At 38.5% G+C, this 17070-nt stretch overlaps 3 protein-coding genes across 9 annotated transcripts; 2 read left to right on the forward strand and 1 right to left on the reverse strand.

Moving 5' to 3' along the window:
* The first annotated feature begins 1311 nt into the window (after positions 1-1311).
* On the forward strand, positions 1312-12325 carry LOC120002384 (mediator of RNA polymerase II transcription subunit 12-like). 7 transcript variants are annotated; one of them, XR_005469166.1, is made up of 10 exons: positions 1312-1699; positions 2232-2472; positions 2561-2776; positions 2903-6184; positions 6388-6572; positions 6697-6830; positions 6918-6968; positions 9524-9612; positions 11657-11766; positions 11921-12325. XR_005469166.1 is itself a non-coding variant. In XM_038851129.1 (6 exons), the coding sequence occupies exons 2-6, from the start codon at positions 2266-2268 to the stop codon at positions 6776-6778; spliced, it is 3972 nt and encodes a 1323-aa protein (XP_038707057.1). In that variant the 5' UTR covers positions 1312-1699; positions 2232-2265; the 3' UTR covers positions 6779-7213. The 7 variants fall into 7 exon arrangements, 2 of the variants coding, with proteins under 2 accessions (XP_038707057.1, XP_038707058.1); XR_005469167.1 differs by having other exon boundaries at positions 6697-6968; positions 11475-11766; XR_005469165.1 differs by having other exon boundaries at positions 6697-6968.
* Positions 12326-12547: 222 nt separating this feature from the next.
* Positions 12548-14058, forward strand: LOC120001432. Its single transcript, XM_038849762.1, has 3 exons — positions 12548-12883; positions 13115-13157; positions 13746-14058. Exons 1-3 carry the CDS (start codon positions 12608-12610, stop codon positions 13895-13897), a joined length of 471 nt encoding a protein of 156 aa, XP_038705690.1. The 5' UTR covers positions 12548-12607; the 3' UTR covers positions 13898-14058.
* Positions 14059-14257: 199 nt separating this feature from the next.
* On the reverse strand, positions 14258-16850 carry LOC120001433 (DNA-directed RNA polymerases I and III subunit RPAC2-like). The gene is made up of 4 exons (XM_038849763.1): positions 16655-16850; positions 15787-15901; positions 15072-15148; positions 14258-14542 (listed from the first exon to the last, which is right to left on the reverse strand). The coding sequence occupies exons 2-4, from the start codon at positions 15891-15893 to the stop codon at positions 14406-14408; spliced, it is 321 nt and encodes a 106-aa protein (XP_038705691.1). The 5' UTR covers positions 15894-15901; positions 16655-16850; the 3' UTR covers positions 14258-14405.
* Positions 16851-17070: the final 220 nt, after the last annotated feature.

Below are 17070 nucleotides of genomic sequence, written 5' to 3' on the forward strand. Positions count from 1 at the left end.
CCGTCATCTATGATACTTAAACCCATAAAAGGTATTCTCCACATGCTTGATAGCAAAAATATGTAATGCAAGAAGTTTATGCACCTGTAAACTCAGCGAATCATTTCACCGGAATCTGTAGCCGCGATTTTGTAAGGAACCTTTTCTTATTAAAATAAATAAATAGCAGTTGTAAACTTGTAATAGAAGTTAGGTTTGTCGAATTATAATTTTATGGGCTTAAAGCCTGCGGTATATCGAGCCCCGATTTCCAACTAGCGATGTAAGGAGTAAGGACCTTCCCCAGTGGATCTATGCCCAATATCACCAAGCTCAATAAGCAAGTCCACAAAGAATATAGGGAGACAGACAAACCACTGAACCAGTAAGCCACAGTCTCTTTCAAGGGGTTCAAAGCCTCGGGCCAGGGCCCAACGTTAAGAGTAGAGATATGAAATATATCTGATATATATCCAAGTCTAATAGGTTTTCATGGGGCTCTCAATGGTATGGGAAAATATCAATTATCATCCAGTTAACAATCGTTTGGTTATCAAAATTTAGGCTGCAGTGGTATATTGTTATCAATTCGTCGGTATGATAAATTTACCGATGACTTCAGTACTGGTAACGGTATTCAAAATTTTATATCGGGAAATTTATCGATTACCGACATATATATTAAATATATATTATTATTTTTAATTTTAGTTTTATTCAACTATGATTATGAAATTGATCTAATTTAATATAGACCATTGATTATTTTGAAAGTTATCATTTATTAAAATCACTTCATAATAACTGTAATATTTGTATTTTTGTAACATGTTAACACTTAACAGGGATTTATCATTTGTTGCTTAAATTACTAGTAGTATTTGTATTCTGTAATGAACTGCAGTGTTTAAACTTTAATTGTTGGTATTGTATGGTAAGAAGTATGGGATTGTACTGCAACTAGATTAGAATTAGCATGAAATATGAATTGCATGGAATTGATGGACTGCAATTAGGCAAAATGAATGTGTTTGTAGATGTATTGTGATTTGACATATTTTTTCCTTTTCAAAACAGGTTTTAAGAATTGGTAAATTTATCAATTATCGATCGATATGTATACCAAATCTTTCGGTAATTGTAGCATTTTTTAATTTACCGAAATGAATGATATGATAACGATATCCGTATCAATAACAGGCTAGGTTTTTATGGAAAATCAATTAACCACAATGACAAATCTGTTCCATTTCCTTTCCTTTAATAATTGCCCAATTATTCTCGCGGCCCATTTTCTAATCCCACCCCATTTTCTTCTTGTGGCTCATTTTCTTCTGTCGGCCCAAGCCTCTAGTTGTCCGTCTTCTTTGCGTTTTCACGCGAACTCGCGAAGACATCATCGCAGCGCAGCCCTAAATTTCCCATTCTCTTCGCGTGAAAACTGAGAGGGCTATACCCATCTTCTTCATTGTTTCGCCGTCTGCAATCAAGGGCGACTGGGCGAGACTTGTCGTCTGTTAGGTTAGTTGATTTGGTCATTGGCTCTCTTGGGGTTGATGGTCGTGGGCAAATGGCGAGACCTCTTATTGGCAGTGGGCTCTGTTGATCGCAGTAGGCTCTGCTGGTTCTGTTGGTTGCTATAGTTGAAGGTCGCAATAGGCTCTTCTGGTTCTGTTTCTCTCAGTAGGCTCCGCTGGTTCTGTAAGTGAGGTCTCAGTAGGTATTTATCTGATTTTCAATTACTAAAATGTTAACTTCTGGTTCTGGAGCTTCAACTAATAGGAGAAAAAATGGGTGATGATGGACTAGATATGAATGTTGATATTGAAGATTTGAGCTGGTTTATTGGTTTGTATTTTGGTTATTGGAAGATGAGATTGAGCTATGTTTAATTATTTTGCTTGTTGTGTTGTTGGAACATGGTTTTTTATGATATCATTCGATTTTACGATTCCGATTTTACAATCCTCATTCGATTCCGATTCGATTTTACCATGATCACACCTTTTAATCATTCAGATTGTGTAGATACTGTTGGAGCTGAGAACTTTGAAAAAGGTTATCGGCATCAACAGTCTTGGTTGTTTACTGTGTCTTTCATTCTACTGATACATCTTTCAGCTGTCAAATCTAAATGCAGGCAAAATAGTAGCTAGTTTGAGTTTCTGAATGAGATATATGGATAGGGATAGTTATGGTGCCTTTTCTATTTTACAGCATATGTTACCTGTAATTATGCCAATCTTGTCCAGGAACATTGGAAGTTGAGCCATATCGCAAGCCATTATGGGATTTGATAACGAGTGCATACTGAACATCCAGTCTCTGGCGGGCGAGTATTTCTGTCCTGTTTGTCGTTTGCTTGTGTACCCAAATGAAGCGCTACAATCCCAATGCACTCACCTTTACTGTAAACCATGTTTAACATATATTGTGAGCACTACCCGGGCTTGCCCCTATGATGGTTATTTGGTGACAGAAGCAGATTCGAAGGTTCTCTCACACTACTATTGTGATGAATTTTCCTCCTACAATCTTATTATTTGTGACTGATCAGTTTATTATCTTTTTTATACTGCAGCCTCTTATAGAATCAAATGAGCCACTTGCTGAAACCATTGGCAAAATAATTGTTCGCTGTCTATATCATAGAAGTGGTTGCACGTGGCAGGGTCCTCTATCCGATTGTACAACTCATTGTTCTGAATGTGCTTTTGGCAACTCACCAGTTGTCTGCAACAGGTGTGCAGTTCAAATTGTGCATCGTCAAGTGCAGGAACATGCACAAAATTGTCCTGTGAGTCTATCAAAGTTTTTTTTAAAAAAAAAAAAAAAAAACTTTTACGTTAATATTGTAATTTAATTATCTTATTGCACTTCTTTGGTGGATGAATTTTAGTTTAATTTTTTTTTCTAATGATAGGGCGTGCAGCAGCCTCAGGGTGGTCAGGAAGTCACGGCCACGAGCACAGCTACGGTTGGTGATCAAACCCAGATTGCTGCACAGGCAGCATCTCAGGTTCAAATCACAACAGCCCAAACAGCAGGACAGAATGTTGCACAGCCAGCAAGTGCAAATTCCCAGGCCCAGGTTGTCGCTCAGGCTGCTGGGCCAACTCCAGAGCAGTGGTATCAACAACAGTATCAACAATACTACCAGAGCTATCATGGATATGATCCATATCAACAACACTATCAGCCGCAGAACCCTTACCAACAGACACCGGTTCCACAGTACCAGCAGCAATTTCAGGGTTATGTGCAGGCTCAGCCTGTTTCTCAACCTCAGTTGCAGCCTCATATCCAGAGTCAAAGCCAACCTCAGTTGCAAGCACCTCCACACTTTCAGGCACCAGTGGCTACTCAACCACAAAAAGATTTGGCCAGCTCACAGAACCCTACAGTTCAGTCATATCCCCAAGCTCATCCAGTACACTCTCATCCTCAACATCCACCAATTCCTCAGTATCAGCAGTCTCAGTTAAGAATGCAGGATTCTCAGCTCCAATCCCAGAACCAAGCTGTTCCTCAACATCCTGCTAATGCAATAGCTCAGCAAACACAAGTTCAAAATCATCCACAGCCCCAGCCACAACTCCAGCCTCATCCCCAGCCTTTACCAAATCACCCTATACAAGCACAACCACAGCATTCCATCCATGGAGTTACGGGCTATCAATCTTACACACAACATCAAACGTTTCCACAGATGCAGTTGGGAGCCCAACAAAATCAGTTGCACGTGGGGCCTCGTGCACAGTCGCAACATCCTGCTCAAATACCTGGTCAATTTCCTGAACAACAACTTGTCCTTCGTCCTTCCCATTCTCACTCTACCATTCCAGACCATCAACCACCAGTTGTGTTGCCTCCAGGTCAAGTCCCAAACGCTCTTCCTGCTCAACATTCGGGTGTTAATCCTCGTGCCCATCAACCTGGGTTATCTGTGCCTCAGCGACCTGTTATGCAGCCCATTCAACGACCCATCGGCCAGCAGTTTGTGCAGCAGCAACAACCATTTGTCAGACCACCAATGGGCCAAGTTCAGAATCAGATGAATCAGCAAAGTCTTTATGCACAGCAACTACTGCCTTTGCAGCCTCAGTTATGCCTTCAGGGCCCAACTTTCCCGCAACAGGCTCATGTCTATCCACAGATGCAGCAGAATGTTGTCATGCCAACTAATAAACTGCAAAATCTTGTAGGAAAGCCTGTGGTGCCTATTCATGGAGCACAATCACAGCCACATCTACAATCTACAGCTGGCATGCAAGTTGTGCCGATGCAGATTGGCCCAACCCTTCAATCTGCCAATAATCCCGCTGATAATGACCAAGTCCAATTGTCATCCGAACAGCAGGTGAGTTCGAGACCTGCAATATCTGGGAAGCAAGGCGATCTCACTTTTGAAAAAAGTGAAGCAGACCAAGAATCTGAAACTGATAAACCTGCAAATGATGATATTAAGCGCGATGGAAAAGTTGAAGAGAAAAGTAGTCCTGCTGATGCATCTAGTATGGAGAATCCAGAATCTCATGCAACAGAAAATAGAGAACCTGTGATTAAGCATCCGGTAAAGGAAGAGGTTATAAGGGGTACTGAGGACAAGAAAGATGTTTCTAGTGTTGACCATAAAAAATTTGATCATATACTCCCAGGGGACAAAAAGTTGGAAAGTCAACTTCTTGATGAACGGAGTGGGAAGGATAAGAGTGGAGCTGTAAAACAGTTTCAATATCAAAGCGCTGCAGCAGATGAATTTCGAGGGCTTCCTAGTCATGGTGTTCAAGCTGAGGGCCCATTTACTGATCAGGGTAGAAATCAGGCTCCACCTAGCCATTATGGACCTTCTGCGCTTCAAGACAGAGCTGTTACCCCTTCATTGTTCCCAGCACAACTGCCAGGGGACCCTTCCTCCCAATCTGGACCTTTACCTCATCGGAGACAGCCTCCAAATGCCTCCAATCTCCAGCCACTTGGGTTCCGGCAGCTTCATAGTACTGAGAGTGGGATCCTTGGCCCTGATGCAGCACATTTTGGGAGTGGACCAGGTCATGGCGGACTGCAGCATAGAATTGAACAGCAGTCAGTTGCTCTTCAAGGACCTTATATTCAAGTTCATGTGCCTCCTCCCCACACTGGGCCTCCTAGAATATCTCATGGTGAACTCACTGGAGGAATGCCATCTGGAACACTGCAATCTAGTGCATTTGATTCACAAAGCGGGATGATGGCAAGAGCACCTATGGGTGCTGAAATACTTCCAAATAAGAGGCCTGGCTATATGGATGGCAGAGAACCTGATCTACATTTTCCTGGGTCCTTGGGACGGGGTTTTGGGTTACAAAGTGAAATGTTTAAACCTTTCTCGGAAGATCATTTGAATCCCTTACCACTGGACCGTGATCGACACATCATCAGTAGAGGTAAATTTGAGGAAGATCTTAAGAAATTCCCTAGGCCTTCTAGTTTGGAGAATGAACCTCTTCCAAGATTTGGGTGTGATCTGTCTTCATCTTCAACCCTTAATCGAGGCCCTCCTGGCTTTGGCATAGATTCTGCACCAGGTCCTCATGACAAGAGACCCTATGGACTGAACAATGATCCAATGTTAAAAGTAGCCGTTGGTCCTGCCCCAGCAAGATTCTTGCCTCCATACGCTGGTGGTGGTAAATTCCATCCCACTGATGCAGGAGAAATAATTGTTGGTCGTCGCAAAGATAGTATGGGAAAATCAGATTCTGATCGTACTCATCCTGATTTCCTTGGACCCGTTCCAGGTTATGGTCGATACCACAGCGATGGTTTGCCTGCTAGAAGTCCAGTCAGAGAATACCCTGGCATGACGTCACATGGATTTAGAGGATTGACTGATGGCGGGGAATCCCAGCGATTTGGTGATCCAATTGGCCGTTCATTTCATGAAAGTAGGTTTCCCATTTTGCCCAATAATGTGCGGAGGGGTGAGTTTGAGGGTCCGGGTAGTTTGCGCTTGGCCGAACATTTCGTTCAAGATAGCTTTTCTGGCCATTCACGAAGAGCTGAACATTTGAGTTCGCACAACTTGCATGGTCATTTGCGACTGGGAGAGCCAGTTGGTTTTGGTGCCTTTCCTGGTCATAGACGGATGGAATTGGCTGGGCCTGGAAACTTCCCTCGTCCTCGACTTGGTGAGCCTGGATTCAGGAGCAGCCTTTTGCTTCAGGTATCTCCAGTGATAATATAATCTATAGAGTAAATAAATATTATCTAATTCGATTAGATGAAGATCTGTTCATTAGTCTTTTTAATTAAAATCATTGTGAACGTGTTTCTAAATCATTAAATTTTGTTGTGCAATCTTAATTTTTATTACATTATGTAAATAAATTCTCACAATACTTCTGTCGGGACTTTGCATATCTTCAGGGAGAAATGGAGCCTTTTGATAGTACAAGAAAGAGGAAGCCAGTCAGCATGGGATGGTGTCGTATTTGTAAGCAGGATTGTGGATCTGTGGAAGGTTTAGAAATGCACTCTCAAACCAGGGAGCATCAGAGAAAGGCCATTGATATGGTTTCCATAATCAAAGAAAATGCCAAAAAACAGAAAATGTAAGTTGTCATTGATTTAACGCTACATCTCTTGCACTTTGCTCTGCTAAACTTCAGTTTGCTATAAGCTTATTTTTAAGATCCTTTCTTACTTCAGTCTATGTGTTTCTTTGTATGTTTGAAGAGTTCCCAATGATCGCACCACTCTTGATGAAACAAGCAAGTCAAAGAATTCTGGTGTTGAGGGTCGCTGGAATAAACATTAGGCATGATGATGTGCTGCATCCTGGCTAGCAACTGTTTCATCAATGTCTTGGGGTCAAATATGTTCCTTTGATATTCTGCATTTCCTTCCATGCATCTTTTTACTTTCCAGGGTGGTTTATGCTAGTATTGTCATTTCAGGTTGCTGTCATGTGAAGGGAGTGGGTTTTTGGAACTGAAGTTACTGATGCAGTTAAGTAGCTGGTTTTTGATTCTGAAACCTTCACTTTACAACTGGGATAGCTTTTCATTAACATTACTATTATTATCTAGTAAAGTAGTTTTGTTATATCTATTTATTGTATGTGTGGTGAAGTCTTTACCTTTTGAGATGGAAATTTTTGGTATGGTTATTTTTATTATGAATGTTTCATCCTTATACTTTTGAAGTTTCTACTCTAATATTGTTATACGTACGGGCTTGAGTTAAAATGTTACGCCAGCATCCAGTATTGAGCCAGCTTGTGTTCATCCACACTTGTTTCTCAATAGTGACTGTTATGCCATTCAGACCCTAATTTTTTTTGTTGACTATTCTGCAGTGCATGTGGATTACTTTCTTTACCGTTTTCATAGCTGTTTATGTGAACATACTCTTGGTCTGTTTTTTCTGCAACTTGTGGAAACTTGCCCAGTTAAAAGCTATCTTTGCAATAATGGTTAACCTTTGATATTGCCGGCTAGCTATACTTGAGGTTCAATGAATTTTGAGAAGAGAAAATGAGAAAATTGAATAGCAAGGATTTGTTGTGCATTTTATTGAAGTACGAAAAGTTTCCCTCGATAAGGAATATTAGAACAGTGTGAGTGGTGGCATATAATTGAAGTTTTTTGTTAGTCCTATCCCATCAATTCTGGGACATGATAAACTTATTATACAATAAAATGCAGGAAACGTTTAAGTCAAACTTTTACTAATTGGTTTGACTGAAATAAAGGAATAGTGGAAGCATTGTTGAGGTTGTTGAAAGATATATTTTACCTTTTGTTTTGGGATGGATGATGGCACAATATTGCATTCAAAAGAATATGAATTAGTATTGTTATTAAAATCTGCTTTTGCATTTAATTGATTCTATTATAAAAAATGGGGGGGGGGGTTGACTTGGATCATGACTAAGTTCTTGGAATGTCAACTCATAGTGTGATGTAAATGGGAGCATGCTGGTAAAATTGTTTGTTGCTTCTAGACTTTACTTGGTGGCGTTATTATGAAACTACTCTCAGATTTTTTTTTTCTTGCTAAAGTTTACAACATTTTAGTGAGAGTTGCTGGATATATGTAGAGGAACCTTGGCCTAATGACAAAGTTGCCTCACTAATTCCTAGAGGTCACATGTTTAAATCCCCGAAATAGTCTCTTTGCAATGTGCAAGGGCTGTAACTTTAACTTCTAATAAGATGGTATCTTTGCTCTGACTAGATTTGAACTATTGATAAATTGACTGCTTTGTAATTGTTTCACATTTTCTAAATACTGATTTCTAGGGAATGAATGTTGTGTCATCAACGACTATGTACGACATGATATGAATATGCTATCACTAATCTGCTATTGAGTTTTCCTTTGTCACTATGTCAATGCTGCATAGTGATAGTTTCAATTGCTCGTGCAATTTTAATTATGATACTTTTGTCTTGGGACTAGGAGTGTGAAATTAAGAAAAGAAAAGCCAATTGATGATAAAATTTAGATTAGTTGTAGATAGTAGATAACTAGATATAAGTCCTTGATGATGAAATGCCGAATACTTGGCTTATTTTGAAGGATATGTGCATGGGGCGAACCCTTGGCCTAGTAGTAACGGTTCCACCCTAACCTAGGAGTAGACTTAATTTTTCTGTCCTTGACCTACTCAACTTTAAATCTAATTCCTGGAGTTGAAGAATTCATCATCCTTTTGTGAATAATTTAGTGAAAAATCATAATATTGGCAATGGGGAAAATGTAAAAATGCATTTCACATCGTCATGCAAAAATGGGATCCAAATATATAATGTTAATCAAATTTTTGTTTGCGATTTTATTTGCTGTGTATTTATACTGAGCAATTGAATCAACTTTTTTTTAGGATAATTAATTTAGTCTTGAATACAATTCGATGGAGGTTTACAATATTTGAGGGTAATTCTAACTTAACTGGGTTCGATGGAGGTTGACAATATTTGAGGGTATTCTAACGTAACTGGCAGAAAAAAAACATCACTGCCACCATTTTTATCAAGAATGAGCACGAGTAGTTTGTCCATCTTGGAAAGAAAAATGTACCTTTGCCTTTTGTTTTGGGGATCATGCCTTATTTGAGGTGGTTGTGATCTCTGCCAACCTAGCCAAGAAATGAGATCTATTACCTAGAGTTGCATTCCACTCTTATTTTTTTTTTCCTCTTTTTTTATTATATTCAAATTCAATTCTTTTTTTTTAATAATTTGATATGTATTTCTATTCTAGAATATTAGAATTCTATAAATCAAAAATATATATTAAATAATCTTAAGTATAAAATATAAGAAATGAAAAACCTTGTCAAAACATCGAGCGAACACATCTGATCTAACCTTGAACCAACGTTTCTATAACACTCAAAAATGATGTTGTTTATACAAAACCTTACTTGAAGGTCAACTAGGAATAGGAGTAGAAATTTAAAATAGTTTGCCTATGATTTTGAGTCCAGTTGAACTTTAACTTTGAGGATCTCTTACACTTCATGTACTTCTTTCCTTTTTCATATTGCGAAAACTAGGGCTATAACAGAAGTTTTGGGGCACCCTTTTCAATGTTGGATGGCAATCCTGGCTTCAAGCTTTTGGTTCTTCGTTATATTTTATCCAGGTTTGTGGTTTAGTTCCTCAAATTTTTTTCTTTGCTTTCCATCTTTGGCTTAACTTTCTCAGAGTTACTAATTTGTTTGTAGAATTGTGTATGTGATGTTATCGGTTGATTTTATTAGTCATCTAGGTGTGCAAAAAGAATTAGGAGAATTCTTATTTTTTTTGAAAATAGATCACAAAAGTTTGTGTAGACAAGGAATGATATACTATATAGAAAAGCTGTTGGATGAAGATAAATGCTTGTTCTTGTCATCTTGTTCCTAGTTCTTAGAGCTCAACTAGGTACTAAGATGAACGAAAAAAAATTGGTAGTGCATGGCACCATTTCGAGATGAGAAAGTGGTAGCTGTGTTTGCTTGTTCCTAGGACTCAAGAGCGAGGAAGTTTTAAATATTGAAAACTTCTATCAAGTGGTTGGACCTTGTGTTGCTAACATTTTCTGGACTGTTTCTTTGCTATTTTCTTTATTTGGAGGACCTTGCTTACACAAAAGGTTTCATAATTTCTTTTCATTTGTTATGTTTGGCCATATTGGATGGCTTGTTTTGTGGTTTCTCTTTGATATCACTCAGATATGCATGGGGTATCCGTCTGTTCTTATATTATTATTATTATTTATTCATTTCATTTTACTTGGATTTGCTAATATTATTGGAGTTATAATAGATCTTTAGTTTTTATCTTCGCTTGGGTTCCCTGACATTATATGTCAGACGGACAGTTGATGACTCGAAACCTGTTAGATTGTGGTATCTGAATCTAAATAACTACAAATTCTGCTTAGAAAGCTACCCTTCTAGATGTCTACATGAGCCTACATGATGGACAACTATGCAATATATACAGTGAAACATGTACAGATCAGGTGTTGATAACTAGGCATCTATAGATTAAACTTTAAAGGAATGTTACTTTTTATGTGAGTGGTGGATTTGATTCACACTCGATATCATACCATGGAAGTTCTTTTATAGAGTTTCACCATGTTGGGAAGCTGTGTCAAGATGATTCTCAGCTTTTGTTCACTTGTAATTTTAACATAAGTGTTGAACCAATTTGGCACGAAAAGTATCTTCTTATTGTATGTGTGACTGATGTTGGTGATACCATGCAAAGCATGCCTTCAGTATACTAATGCAACTATGCTAGTATCCGGTCTGTTCTAAGTGTGCAATGGGAATATAGCTACAAGGAGCTTGTAGTACTTTGTAGTTTATAGCCGCTGGCTTTATTGCTTTTACTGTTTTACATCTGCTACATGTTGGGGTTGCCCCGTTTTATCACTGACGCTTCAGTTTTGTGGAAGCTTAGAGAATATACTGAGCCTGGACACCCTGTATTTTTTTTGGAGGCATTTGTATTTGTATTTCTTTTTATTAATGATATGATGTAATGTAGTATACTAATATGTTACTATGTTAGTCTGAAATTTTCTCACCTTGACCTACCTTTATCGTTTGTGAATATCCTGGTCGATTGAATTATTAGACAGACATTGTTGGGCCACGCCAAAATCATTAACTGAAGCACTCTTCAAAGATTGAGGGGGGTTATTAACCTCTCTTTTAACAAAGTTAAATCGGACCATGCTAAGTGTGGTCTTTTGCCATCGAGGCTGGGGGTGATTTCCGGTCATGTTCGTCTGCTTGGTTCATATGCCTGGAGAAATTTGGGTTAAGCCCATTATGATCCTGCGCATTTGAGTTTGCTGCCAGCTCCTTTTTTTTTTTTTTTTTTTCGTAAATCATGTTCGAACAGAGTTCAAGGGGCTTTTTTGCTGATATATATTTTTATCAGATTTTTAATAACAAATATTTTTACAAGAAAACAAATTTTCATATCGATTTTTTTTTACTATTTTAGGATGATTGTATGATAGTTGACGGTGCCAATGAGTGTGTGGATAGATTATCTATTACTAGACAAGGCTACTTTTATCATTGGAAGCAATGCTCATGGAATTGGCTATGGTCTCTACTATATGCCACTCCTATTAGTTGGCAGAGAAGCCCATTGTTTCAGGGTTCTAGTTTTGTTTTTGGCAGCTCTGGAGGAAAACTCACCAGAGCAAGTCATTCCCAGTTGCCACTCTAGGAATCGCAATCTCACAAAGTGCAAGACCTCTACAGTTACAATTTTGTAAGACCAATAAATGGTACATTTCTTCTCCCTACCTAAAATTCACTGAACCTCTCCGTACAAACAAAACCGTGAGGAGGAGAGGACCCTTTTCCTCCTCCTCCCCCTCCCCCCACATTTACTATGTTATTTTTCATGTTTTTCTTTTGGTTTGCTGTGTTTTCATTCAGATATAGGGATTTACTCCTCAGATATGATGGATTCATCCCTCTCTCGTTCAGATATGGTGCTTTGGGCGACGATGTGGGTTTCTCGGTTGTCGCCGTCTTTGTGTTGTCCGTATCAAGGTTACGAGGTTACGAAGAAAACATGTCAACAATTCAATGGCTTCTCTCCAAATCTAGTTATTTGGGGAGTTTTCAATGCAGTGCACCTAAGTGCCCCTATTGTTGCGTCAAGAAAAGAGTTGTAGCTCTTCCCCACACTATTGTTGTGGACTCTTTTTTTGTTCTTGTTATTGGATTTCTGGTTTTGTTGTGGTACTGTCTTTGGAGGTGGACGATCCTCCTCATGTCTATATTATGTAACCCGTTTGTTATGATATAAGTGTTTCTTTGTTTCTCAAAAAAAAAAAAGGGATATGATGATGAATCCAGGTGCCTATTTATCGAAATCTAGTTAATAATCTGGTATTTGATTTTCTTTTCCGAAGGAATCAAAATTGAAAATTCCCAACAAATAAGATAGACCTAGGCCCATTCAATTACTCTGAAAAACGGCAGCGTTTTACTTGCCCAATATGAAATATTAAGAAGTTAAGGGGTCTTTTCATAATAAATGAATAAATCAACCCATAATCCCTTGGAAGTTTTTGGCGTGAAGCCTATTAGCGACGCCAGAGGAAAGTGGGTTGGGAAATGGCGTCTACAATAGCTAACAGGACGGTTGTCAGCAATCGAAACCTAAGCCTATCGAGGCTTTCATTGAACTTATTCAGAAGCTTTACCACTTCCGCACCTAGTTCTGGCCAAAACCCTAATAGCAATAATGGCCTGAAGAAGCCGAAGCGAAAAAAGAAGAAGAACCTGTTTGAAGTGGCTCAGTTCTTGCCCAACTGGGGCATCGGCTACCAGATGGCCAAGACTCATTGGACCGGTGTCTCTTATCAGATCACCAAAATCAATCTATACAAGGTCCCTCTCTTGTACTTTCGGCTCTTGTTTGTTCGATTTCCTGAAAAAATGTGGTAGTAGGATAGTCATGATCGAAGCTTAATTAAGATTTTTTTATTGATTTTATATATGTTATTGAGATTTATCTGCGACTAAATGGGGATGGAGTTAATTTCAATAAATTTTTTCCCCGTCTTTGAGTTTCGGCTTAGTTTGGGGTTTAGGGATTTACAGGGTTTTGGTTTGTTGCAGGATGGTAGGCATGGAAAAGCATGGGGAATAGTTCACAAGGACGGTAGGTCGATTTATCCTTCATTTGATTTGCGGGTTGTACTTATTTGATCTTTGTTAGGTTTTTAGCTCTGCAGTTCTTGCTTTTGTTGATAAAGAAAGGTGGCAATCAAAAAAGAGGTTATCTCGGTTTTCTTTAATGACTGTGCGTGGATATTCAGCATAATTCTCTTTAGTGTGTATAGCTAAATATTTCTATAAGTTACTTGTGAATGCCAAAACCTTGTGTTATTGCCTATATTCATTGACTCCTTCCTGTCGATTGTATTGCGAGTGAAAATTGAGAAGTTGAGTTTGCAGTAATGCAACGTTGGTCATCGTTTTTATCTTATGTTTCTATTGTTTTTCGTTTCATTCATCATTTTCTGTCTTGCTTGTAATATTGATTCAGCGACCTACTTGTGCGTATATTTTTTGCCTTTGCCAGTCCTTAGCCTGTTTTCGAGGATAATCATCCCAGTCATTACAATAGTATCTTGGAAAATTCTGAAGACTGGAACTTATTACTTCTGTAGTTCTGTTGAGCTATATTCAAGCTATGTTCTTTTTAGTTATTTCCTGGTCGAGTAAATTTTCTTAGTTTGTGATACAGGCTTGCCAGCTGCAGATGCTCCCAAGAAAATAAGTGGAGTTCACAAGCGCTGCTGGAAGTACATTACAAGCTTAACAAAACCAACAGAAACCATGCCAAACTTGACCAAGTCTACTGAAAGTACTGAAGAATCTGAAATTCAAACAGCTTAATAATGCATGTGGCATACAATCTTCGGATGTTGTAACGCTCGGTATCAATTTATTTTCAGATGTATTTGAAGGTTTTGTGCAACATTTTTGTTCTTTTGAAGCTGGTCCCGCTCCTCTCTCTTCTAATGCAGTAGTTGATACTTGATGGAATCTTCCTCCTATTCCTCTCTATTCTCTTCTGAATGAGCTTTGATTTTTGGTATGCGTATTCGGTTTATCTAGTTTTTTCTCGGGTGCCGTTTTGTCATTATCATGACGTGGCTGTTATGCTCCTGTTTGTTGCGCTCCATTCTTTGGCGATGGAACGTAGTAAACCAGATCTTCCAAAGAAAACTAATGGTTGTTTTATATCAGTCTTTCTTGAGAGACAATAACAGTTGTTATATTAAAGGCTTTTAATTTAAGACAAAAGCAGAATAATTTTCGACTTTCTGAATAAAATCGAAATATGTGATATCATCACTGTCTTCAACCACATTCAACATTAGGGAATCGGAATTCATCTATTTCATTTGATTTCCATTGTCTCCATGGGCTGGCTCATTTTAAAATCAGCAACAGCCTCATCGAAAGTGCTCCTCACATGCTGGCATATAAGCATCAAATCTTGACATGCATCTTGCATTACCTCTCTTGCTGGATCACCTGCAGAGATCGAAACAAGAAATCAAAATTCACAAAAGAAAAAACCAAAAACCGCATGAAATGGATAGTCACTCCAAGGGCATAGCTTAAATACACCATGCAACAGAGACTTTACAACTACTCTGATCTTAAAGAGGTGGAATGAGGACAACTGGTGCACCCACCAGTGATGTTCTATGAGCTGGTGGTGATATAGCGAATAATTTTCCACATCTACTTTGTGAAAATGTCATGCATGTGTATTTCATGAAAAGCAGGGGAAAAGAGCCTATAATCATACAACATTATTCACATCAAACAGTTCACACGAACACCATAAATGGATCCAAAAGCAAATCAACGATCAGAAATGATAATAAAGATGAATGAAGCCTTTCCACCAACTTGGGTAAATGGAAAACAAGTCTAACTTGATGAAGAACATTGTCAACTTGTAACACAGGGAAACTTTTGCATAGATTTACCTTCATCTTAGTATAAGGCATGCACTATTACAAAATAGTAATATATTAGCACTCATATATAGTACCTGTTGTCTGCACTCTGATATTGACTTTAGCATCCGAAGGATGAGGGATGCTGTAACCACAGAAGGATACTCTTGGACTGCAAATGATGTTAATTAATCACAATTCACAAATGGAAGCAATGTTATTGAGATAAAATAAGGAGAATAGCAGATAAGAACTTGCAGAGGAAGCAAATGAGTTGCATATGCCATAAGGAATGGCAAGATTTTAATTATTCATATTTATTCTAGACTTTGAATGTTTTGAAACTTGGATACTCTAAACATTTAATGATAGGATTCAAAGTGAAGAAAGGAAATACGATTTCAATCTCATCCTCACAGGGACTTCTTTCTCATTAATTTGACGTCTCAGCATTATAAAACAAGAATTTGTCATGAAAACTGAGGCCTGGTGTAGAAGTCAACTGATCTTTTGTTCAAGAATAACGAACTACCGTATGAAAGAGCAATTCACATCATTATATATTATGAAGAATTAGAGCTGGAAGAGGCATCTTAAACATACAATAATGAAATGTAGAACTATCTATCTCTCACTACAAAGAGAATAAGCATTACACCATAGTTAGAACCGTAGAATTGTAAAATTGACAAGCTGGTAATCTCAGGCATAGATAAGATTAAAATGTAGTTTAGGAAAATGATGGTGAGAATATGATAAGGATATAATTAAAATTGGAAATATCAAATGGAGGCAGAGGAGAATACTGACTCTTGATTCAGGGTGAATCTGACAGAATTTGCAAGCGTATGATCCTCATCGATTAAAGAAAATGTTGAGCTAGTAGGATCTGCCAAAGTGCCATGTTCTGCTGCCATTGATGATCCTGGAACCAAACAACAAGACATGTAAACACATTTTCACCCAGAAATGTGCACACTGCACAGACATGCCCGCCTAAACATGGGTAGAAATTGAGTAACATTAAAACTATTCAAGACCTTTGCGTCCATCATTAACCTTGTAAAACTATAAAATGTCAAACATGCAAGAAGGTAAATTCACGGAATGCCTAAATATTCAAACATCTTTATGTTTTGAATTTGAAGCCTACACAACACACAACCCCTAAAACAAACTTTGCCCGCTTCTCTTCTCTGGCTTTCAAATGTACAACAATGATTTATCAGTGAAACTCTCGCCCCTAAAAGCCCCAAACTTTCACTCTATCATATGTCATTCATGGCAATCGAATCTCGCTGCCCAAATCTAAATTCCAACAGTCTCTCTGTTCACCTCATACGACCAAAACAAACACATGGTTCACAGAAACAGTAGAATGATTTTCAATTTGGAAATCTCAATAGTCTCTGCTATCAGCTCCCAAGTATATCAGTTGCAAGAATAATATGATTTCAGCGCAGATTTCTAACTTCTACAATAATTAAGAAGTCCCGATATACAAAAAAAAAGAAGCCGAATAACTGAAAGAGAAACTTTAAGCACAAGTAGGCGCACACAGATAGACGATCCAAACCATTTGAACCGCCAATCACAGTTCACCACAACCCCAACCAGACACAAAATCCATAAGCCCATCCCAAACCAACCAAGAGAAGGAGATTCAGAAAGCGATTACCTTACACAAAACAAGCAAAAAGTGTCTCCGGAACTCCCAGGATATAAAAGAGAGGAAGAAAAGGAGAAAACGGGAGCACGAGAAGAGGAGAGTTCACGGGAGAGGCAGCTTGAAGAGGACGAGATGTCAATCGGGGGAAAAACAGCGATATCATGCACAGTTGCACACTACCTTCCTAGTTCCTACAGGCTCACAGTTGAAGATCACTATCTAGCACAGGCCCAGAGTTGAAGATCACGAAAATAAGGTCATAAGGACTGCTTCGCCGCTTCCAGATCTGTCCTCTGAAGCGGCCCATTTCGCAAGTCGATGGGCCCAATTGAGTATTTTGAAAGCTTATTAAAATATTGATGAACGTAACCCGGATATTTTCAAAATTATTACAAATATTGTGTTTGACAGCTGGCGTTCTCCTA

Source organism: Tripterygium wilfordii, chromosome 7, assembly GCF_013401445.1.
Source record: "Tripterygium wilfordii isolate XIE 37 chromosome 7, ASM1340144v1, whole genome shotgun sequence".
Classification (NCBI taxonomy): Eukaryota; Viridiplantae; Streptophyta; class Magnoliopsida; order Celastrales; family Celastraceae; genus Tripterygium; species Tripterygium wilfordii.